This window comes from Triticum dicoccoides, chromosome 3B (assembly GCF_002162155.2).
Source record: "Triticum dicoccoides isolate Atlit2015 ecotype Zavitan chromosome 3B, WEW_v2.0, whole genome shotgun sequence".
In the NCBI taxonomy this organism is placed as follows: Eukaryota; Viridiplantae; Streptophyta; class Magnoliopsida; order Poales; family Poaceae; genus Triticum; species Triticum dicoccoides.
Window position 1 is genome coordinate 819,790,824 of NC_041385.1, and position 8,993 is coordinate 819,799,816.

General features: G+C 48.3%; 1 protein-coding gene across 1 annotated transcript; it reads right to left on the bottom strand.

Annotated features, from left to right (window-relative positions):
* Positions 1-898: 898 nt before the first annotated feature.
* Positions 899-8,161, bottom strand: LOC119278685 (protein CLT1, chloroplastic-like). The gene is made up of 10 exons (XM_037560024.1): positions 7,520-8,161; positions 6,064-6,209; positions 5,892-5,929; positions 5,687-5,802; positions 4,793-4,892; positions 4,669-4,704; positions 4,469-4,519; positions 4,268-4,391; positions 3,616-3,741; positions 899-1,848 (listed from the first exon to the last, which is right to left on the bottom strand). Exons 1-10 carry the CDS (start codon positions 7,948-7,950, stop codon positions 1,691-1,693), a joined length of 1,326 nt encoding a protein of 441 aa, XP_037415921.1. The 5' UTR covers positions 7,951-8,161; the 3' UTR covers positions 899-1,690.
* Positions 8,162-8,993: the final 832 nt, after the last annotated feature.

Sequence of the window (8,993 nt, forward strand, 5' to 3'; positions counted from 1 at the left end):
GCGGTGTCAGTGCTCCCTGTCGTGTTTCTCGAGCGGCCACTGCGCCACGCACTGGCCGGCGCCGCGCCGCGTCGTCAGAGACAGACATGGCAGCTATCAGGCGGTACGCACCGTCCCTCTGCGGAGCATGCATGCACTCACTGTGGCACCGTGTCGGTTCCGAGCCCCTCCTCTCTGCCGATGCAACTTGCCTCAGGTTGCCAGAATCGTGTCCCGTGGCTTTCGGCCAGGTGCGCCGCATGCGTGCGCTCCGCTCGGGTGACCTCAATTAGTGTTGTGTCGTTGCCGGTGACGAGGAGGAAAACCGTGCCGGCCGTGTCAATCTTCGTCGGTTAAGCGGGCGGTCGCGGCACTAATGGTACACTGCATGTTGGCCCGGCTGACGGACTGAACTGACTGACTGACTGGAACCAAGAGCCAGCCAGAGGGGCCTACCTACGTGCGTCGGTACGTGGCAGTACCAACTCCACACCGTGTGATCCATGTACGCACGCACGCGCGCACAGGCTTGTTGTACGAGGTGAGGCGAACGTGGATGCCCCGCCAGATTCGGTGCACTGCGCTTCCTCAGTTCCATCAATCACACCCGTCTGTCTGAAGCCTGGGCGGTGTGATGGTGCCGTTACCTGACGGCAGTCCATGTGTGATGCGGCCGGGTTGGATCGCAAGCTGCGCTGGCTGTCAAGACACACGCTTTCACCGACAGGGAAGAAGCTTGGCACCGGGAGTGAACATTAACCGACAGGCAAGATTCGCCGGCTGTTGAGACACAGCTATGCGGAAAGAAATCTACCACTACTCCCTGGAAGGGACAAAACCGAGGTCGAAAGAAGACACTGTCGATGGGTCAAGATGGATCAAACTACTGTAGTAACAAAATCCGGCGGAAACAGTGGAGTATAATAATGCGGCTAATCTGACATCAGATCAGAGGGACTGGATTACCGCTTGTGTTATTATTGGTAAATAAACAAAGCAGCAGGCAGTGGCCGGCCCACCCCCATGCATGCATGTCCTCTCCAACTGTCCGTCCCCACGGGCATCCTCGGCCTCCCAGAAAGAGGGCCACCCACCACGACCACACCAATATATATTCACCGCAGAGGAGCAAAGAATCAAAGAGTTGTCTCCCACACAAAGCAACATCCACATTCCTCCTCCCAACACACGAGAGTTCTTCCTCTTCCAAGGAACCCAGGCCAACCAAACACACACAGAGTAAGAGATGAACATCCACTAGAGAAGCCGGTACGGGCCCAGATGGACAGGGGCGTGCTCCTGATGATTTTGCTGGCGGCGGCGGCGACGCTCCTGTGCCTCCCGCTGGTGCTGCCCCCGCTGCCGCCGCCGCCGGCCTTCCTGCTCTTCGTCCCTGTGGTGATGATGCTCCTGCTCTTCTCCCTGGCTCTCCTCCCCTCCACAAACTGCGAGTGCCCGTCCCAGTAGGAGACAACAGAGCACACAAAGAGAGGTATTCACTGCTTGATCTCAACCTTTTTATTCTTGTCTATGTACCCATGCGGCCTCCCCTCGCTTTTATTGGATATATGACACGCTACCATACAACACACAACAGTCAGGTCAGGTGGCTCTCAGGAGAACTTCTGCTCTGCCTTCCAAGCCCAGGCCGGATGAGGAGCCAGCCATGGTTATGTAGTAGAATACCAAGAAATGCATGCTAATTAGTTGGTCATTCCTGGCTTTCCCCGCAATCTTCTGGCTGCGGAACGCTGTACATTAGTAAGCCGGCGATGAGGACGGCTGCGCCTGCGACGAAGCCGGGAGGGAGGGTCGACGCCACGCCGATGTACGGCAGCGGTAGGGTGAAGGCGTAGATCGACAGCGGGACTGCATCAAAGAAAGGCCATCATTAGTGCTGTTGTGCAGGCATGCTGCATATCTACTTGTACAAGGGAACAATGAGTAGTAATCAGAAAAAGGAATGCTAGTTGAAAGATTTATAACTTTATGTTCAGGTGTAAGTGCAAAGGATGAACGAAAGATAATTCATTAATAGTATCTGACTGGTAGGGACGAAAAACAAGCTCAAGTTAGTTCTATATATTGAAATCCTTTTCCAAAGGAGCACATAGGTTTCAGAAACCGCTGATACATGTTCAAACCTGGTTAGTCTCTTAGACACCTAAAGATATAAACAGGAAGCGGCCATGTGCAGTGGCAACTTGGAAGGGACAGTGGATAAGGCTTGTGCAGTCGTTATGCAGGAACCAGATAGAAAACGTGCAAATAATGGTGATGAAAGATAGCTAGAACTGAATCTTTGTGTTTGTTTTCCCCTACTTTCGCTCCTTAATAATTTTGGTAAGCTTAGTTCTGAAGTGACATGGTGCAACTCAGTTATGTGGGATTATGGTCAGCCAACACAGCCAAACTTCTGTCCACAACCCAAACGTGCGTTCTTTTCTCCTGTCCTAGGCTTATTTTCTAGAGCCTATGAGAGGGGTGGACATACATCGACTGCATGATAGGAAAGTTTGCTTTAGAAAACTTAATTGACGTTACATTCTCACTTGATGTCATACTTTTTCCATAACTCATCATTTTGATAAAGGGTTTGCATCGTCCCCGTGGTCCAAATTCCATAACTAACTAACTACACCTCAAAAGCTTCCATATTACAGAATGATGATACAGAGAGGAGCAAGTCAGGTATGAAATTCTAAACATACTATTATCGTCCTCTCTGCTTCTAACTGATAAACTGGACCACAACAGCACAGTCATCAGACAGAAATCAGTGAAAATGGCCGTCTTCCTGGGTGAAATCATCACAGCTCTCCCTCCAGTATATATATTAAAATGTGGCTCATTAATATATTTTAGCGAGCTAGATATAGGGAAGGGAACACAAATATTAATGCAGACCGTTTAATGAAGTAGTGATTTGTGTGTTGAGACCAGAACCGAGCAGTGGCCGGTTGATTAGAGCACAGACCCGTGAGCTCACCCACCCACGTTCGAGGCGCAGCCTCCGCTTGGTGCCTCACTTCTACCTAACAACATACAGTTAAGGGAGAAAACTTCCCCCATTAACGCCATCTTTCTATTTGTGTGTTGGAACGAAGCAGGGTGTGAATACAACATCTCAGCTTATATATGGTTACTATAAGGCTTCCAGATCCAGATTTGAAAGCTGGATGACACACAATGAACTGTATAGAATAGTTTTAACTAGTTGTCTAATGGTACCAGATTTTAGCATGTGCTTGCCGATGCCTAACATTAGCACTGTGACATGGCCACTACAAATTGTGAAAAGATTTATCAGGAAATTGTGTCTATGACATGTACACCGCTCACCGCATATGACTAACGAAATGTGGCAGGCCAAGATTGTGGCACTGAACCAATCACATCCTTAAGGAATCGTGGCACGACTAAGATTAGGTGTGACCTTGGGCTACAAAACCAAGCATGCAAATACTTCCTGCAATGTCAGTTTTAACTGGATTCCACACCTTCCTTCAAAACTAGTTCTAATATGGTACATTTCAACACAAAGATGGCATTTGGGTGAAGTATAAACGAAATAAAAAAAAAACTTCTCAAAACTATTTATCAGTGGAGATGACGTGTGCATATAAAGATGTAAACCTGAGAATGTAGAGGCTAGACAAGATGCAACAGCCGAAGAAATCTTCAGCAGGTGTAGCAAGGATATATTGAATCCCATATTAACCAACACAAATAGTAGCGGTAGCAATGGTGCCCCTTCACAGCCTGCACAACCCAAAAAATTTAATAAGAGGATTATGCAACATAACAAACATGCTTAGATGGCTTTACTATTTATAAAAGTAAAATTCAAGACATGTCAAAAAAGATATTACCATGAAAAGAATAAATAATCATTACGGGGATCAAAAAATAGATAAATCAACTATGAGCAGATAAAATCCAAGTAGTCCTTTTCAAAGTTGGGAAGAAATAAATACAGAAATCATGGGTTTTCAACTCAAAGAGCTGAATGATACTTGTTATTAAGTGCTAATACAATGTGACGAATTTCAGAAACTGAATGTCGTACGGTAATTAATCATCAGTGATTAACTTCTTTTCTTAAGAGATATCAGAGATTGATTTAGATCTGCACTTATCCCCCTAGCAAATATAACATCACAAATGAAGCCAAGTGATCAAGAGACCCAATCAGAAAATTATTGCATGCACCAGGAAGATCAAGGCAGATGTTCTGAAGAGAACTCGAGAGACAGAAAAGATGAACCTAAAACTTTGGAAAAATTACCAGCAGATAATGATCCCATATTTAGAAAGCAGGCTGCACCATCTCTGATGTATGTTGGTAGTAGATGGAACGGAATACCCCATAACTTTGACAAGAATGGCAGCAAGAGACACATAAAAATAGCCTGGAAAGATAGGTTTATTAATTATGATGGATAGCTTCTGTATGATTCGAGCATGGTAGTTGAAATCAGGACCATACTTGATAAGCAGAGCCATACGAGTTGACAACAAAAAGATCAACTGAGCCACCCTGGATAAAAAATAATATCGGAATGAGAAAGGCATCTCACAAACACAATGAATAGATAGCAGTTGCCAGTAGGCATGCTTTCATAAAGAGTAAGTTCTACATCTTAGAGAAATTTTTGCCAGGTGACAATTATGGGAGAAATGCAGTACCTTCAAATTCTTAGCAGTATCTATAAATATTATCTCCTGCAACAATTACATTTTAGATGTATCAGGTAAAAGTGGTAGCTAAAGAACAGAAAATAGTCAATCGACTGATTAGCAGACTTGGTACCTTCAATACTGTGTCAGCAGCTTGCAGAAAGAATGATATTATCATTAGCAGTGGCCACAAAATCCCAGTACTTTGTAGTGAAGCACCAGCACCAGTTCCACTATACATAAAAAAGTAAGGCTCGTCTTAAACTTTGTTCACATAAAGGTACTGAACAGCTTAATCGTGCACGAGCGTTCCACTTAGACATCACAATATTGCCGCAAAATATGTGTACATAGTTGTAAAGGTACTCCCTCTGTAAACTAATATAAGATCTTTTGCGATCATCTTTTGCCCAGTGGAAATTTCACACAGTCTGTGGGGTCTAAAGCATGCCTGACTTTTTATATATATTTAAACAAATATCAACAGATTGAAGGGACTGATAGTCTGATACAACAGAGTTTATAGGTCTGAACCGCCACTGTTCCCACACACGCATTGTAATGAAAAACAGAGCAGTAGTGAATATGTCAAAATAATATTGTACTGAAATATCAAGCAGTTTTTGCCTAACATTCCATGATTGGGATCTTGACACTATCACCAAATCATAATATCTTTGGACTGTTATCAAAACAAATGTTCCAGCATAGCAGTTCAATAGTATACGCACATGTGTGTGAAGATGTCACGTGTGCTACATTGAGGAATTCTGCATCATACAAGCCATATTGCATACGTTCCAAGTATTAACTAATTTCCCATATTTTTTTCTTTCCTGGTATTTTACATGCCCATCTCCAAATAATAAAGCTTATTCTCTTTCAGATTTAACCATAACATTCGCTTGTAAGACAGCATAATGAGAAGCAGGACAACAAACTCGTTGGCATGGATTACAGTTGTATAAATATACTCGAGTGCTCACTAGGTGCTTGCAAACCAAGAGTGAAATTATTAGAAACATACCTTGCTACAGTTATTACCACACCAACTGTCACTAGAAAGCATCCTGTTATCTCATTAAGTCTATAGCGCCTCTTTAGGAAAATAGCAGACAAAACAAGCTGCCATACAAGATAGGTCTGCAGCAAGGTAGTAAGATAATTACATAAATGTGATCGCAGGTGATAAAATGAAGACTGTCATATGATTATACTGATGACCCACCAACCTGTGATAATATTGGTATTGAAGCCCCAGAAAGAATAGCTGCCCCAGCAAAAAGTAAGCAGATAGTACTGTGAGTGTGAGTTCTTTATGTCACATATCAAGTATGTACATTTTAGAAGTGAAAATCTGTGAGGAACATGCTGTATTTGATTTTGAGAAGAAGAAAAAATTACCTCCAGCAGCCATCCCTGCTGCTGCTGCTAGAGCCTCCAAGAGGCCTATGAGTATAAAAGGTTTCTGTGGGAGAGAAAGCATCTCATCCGTCACATGGCCAGCTTGATAACGAAAGAACAGGATTGAGAAATAGACAACCACATAGCTGCAAAAGTGAAGAGACCCATGCCGTGTTATTAGCGTCCAAGAAATGTTTAATCAGAGGTCATTTTTTTTCACGTGTATGTTTACATTTTATCATGATAGAAATTTGTGGAGCATATGGTGTTAATGTGCAAAAATAACAAGGCAGAAATGAATATGATGGTTGTGCAATAACAAGCAAAAGGCATAAACCCTCATGAGCAGTTTGCTCATGAGACCAACCGCACACCGCCAAGTTTTCGGCCTCTAGGCCCTGCCCATGGAGAAGCAGCAAAAAGGCTTGCACTTCGACTCCGCACAACCTCCCAAACCTTGTCAGCGCGGAAACCCGCCATCTAAACTTAGCTAAACAGTCTCAGTTTTCTCTCAAACCAAAGCAGTTATATTCGGGTTTCTTCAGGCTGCAGTTCTTCGTTCTGGCCTGGCCGTCGCCACGGTTTGGTGGTCTGTATTTTGCCTTCTCCGCGTTCTTCTCAAACTAAATACAACAATGACACGCCCCCGATGCGTGTCCAAGAAAAACCGAAGGCCATTCTATCCGGTGCCAAGTGGTACACCCTGTGTGAGCGAGTGCGACACCAGCAGGCAAACATAACAGCATTTCCGCAGCGAATGAGTGAATGACATCTGCGCGATCTATTTCTAGTGGGCTCCAATAACCATTTCCCGAATAAAATCCAGGTTTCCAAAACTGCCACCCGATGTAGTGCTCGGGTTTTTTCCGGTCCAGGTTATCCGGGTTCGTGCTTCGGGTGTCGGGTTTTATGCGGCTATTGTGCCCAGCCTGCACTGACCCGGGCCCTACGGGCAGCAAGTCGCACGCGGAAAACAGGGCCAGTGGAGTCCAAATTTCGGGTGTGGCACTGTTTGGATTTTGGCGATCAGGTAATGGGAAGGACAGCTCAGGCGTCCACTAGACACCAGAGGGGAAAGTAAAGGAGCACAGCCGTACCCAGCAGCAGCAACCATGTCCATCCAGATATAATAATAATGCTAACGAACCACCAGGAAAAATCTTGGCCCGGTACTCTCCCTCTCAGACACGTGGGCCCCGCGCGGGGGGCCCACGAGGCACGCGCCGCACGGGCCGAAGAGGAAAAATGATTCGCGACACGACAGCTCGCGTATCGATCGATCGATCGTGGTGGTGGTGGCTGTAATCTCCCCGCTGCTCGAGGAGGAACCGCCGGCTCCCTCGATTGGATCGGCGGCGGCGGCGGCGGCGGCGGGAAGCGGAGCGAGGATGGGCTCTGAGCAATCAGTCAATGGCCGGTTGGAGGAGAAGGGGGAGGGGTTGGAGGGAGGGCGTACCCGAACGTGGCGAACTGCGCGAGGAAGAAGGGGTACTGGCGGAGCGGCACGAGGGCGAGCTTGTAGAGGACGCGGTTCGCCGTGCCCGTGGCGACCACGGCGGCCGTGGCCAGGGCCACGTCCATCCCGACGCTCCTGCCCCCCACCCCGACCCCGGCGGCGCTCGTCCCCGCCACCTGCCCCGCCGCCGCGCACACCGTCGCCGCCTCCTTCCCCCTGCTCCACGGCGCGACACCCGCCTCCGCCCACGCCGCGGCCTCGACGCTCCGCCGCGCGTGCGCCCGCAGAGTCACCCGCGCCTCCCTCCTCGGCATCCCCAGCACCGTCACCGCCGCCGCCGCGGCTCCATTGGCGGCGCGCCCCGCGGGGAGACACCGCAGCGGCCGCCGCGCCGTCGACACGCGCGACGCCGACGACGACGCCGCCGCCATCGCCGGGAACCGGAGCGTGGTGCTCTGATGTGCGTAGGCAGTAGACTAGGAATTAGTAGCGGTTGGTGGGATCGGAGCGAGAGGAGGGAGGAAGATTCGTCCGGCTGCTGCTGCTGCTGCTGGCAGTTGCTCTGTTTCGCTTGGCCTCTGCTTCGCTCGGCCGCCTATTTGATTTGCTCGGTGGGTTGGACCACGGCTATGGACGGCTATTGGAGGGGGAATCGGAAAGGAAAGTAGTTTTTGCCGTGCGGTGTTTCATTCTGGTTTCGGAATTTCTTCCGTATATTTGCCAGCACGTGGAGTGGAGCATGGATGCCATAGATTTCCTTCCTAGAGTGGAACTCTGAGATTCGAGAACATACCAAAGTCCCCTTCCTCATGGCGACACCGGAAACCCTAGGTCGAGTGCGCCGACATCCCTTTCCCCCTTCAACTCATCTCGTCATCACCGGAGCAGCGGCCGGCGAAGCCCCTTTCGGCTCCACGAAGGGGGTGGTAGACTGTTTCATCGGTTCACGAGGCGTGGCGGCTCAGGTGCCATTGTGTTTGATACTGCTCGCAACCGAATTTGATGCATAGAGTAGCGCAAAGTGTCGCCCGTGTGAACGGGGGTGTTGTGTGCTTCGTGAACTTGAAGCCAGCGAGCTGCGGAGCTCGAAAAATGCAGCGTAGCAACACGGACCCAAAGATCCGATTGCACGTTGTACACATTAAAGTACTTCTCACATCTAGTCTTCCAAAATTGAGGGTTCTCGCCCTAGAACCGTGGGAAATTGAGTTTGAGAAGGGCCCAATTGGAGTGCGGAGAGTGTGGTAGTTTGAGCTCCAATTTTCTACCCGGATCGGCATGAGGAGCAATAGGGATTTCAAGAGGGGAGATTGGGTACGCACCTTTGACCAAAGGCGGCGGTGACCAACCTGCAACAGCAATTGTATGAGTGGCATACCCAGGTCGATCGGATCATGACATTCGAGGCGCGTCCTCTCCGACAACGTCGGAGGACACGACGGTGTGGCCTGTGTTGACAAATCTCGTCAACGAC

Excerpts from the sequence above, each read along its gene's own strand:
- LOC119278685 (XM_037560024.1), bottom strand. The coding sequence starts at position 7,950 with ATGGCGGCGGCGTCGTCGTCGGCGTCGCGCGTGTCGACGGCGCGGCGG. Across the intron at positions 4,392-4,468 it reads CGTATGGCTCTGCTTATCAA|GCTATTTTTATGTGTCTCTT; the intron begins GTATGGTCCTGA and ends CTATCTTTCCAG. Across the intron at positions 1,849-3,615 it reads TCTAGCCTCTACATTCTCAG|TCCCGCTGTCGATCTACGCC; the intron begins GTTTACATCTTT and ends TCTTTGATGCAG.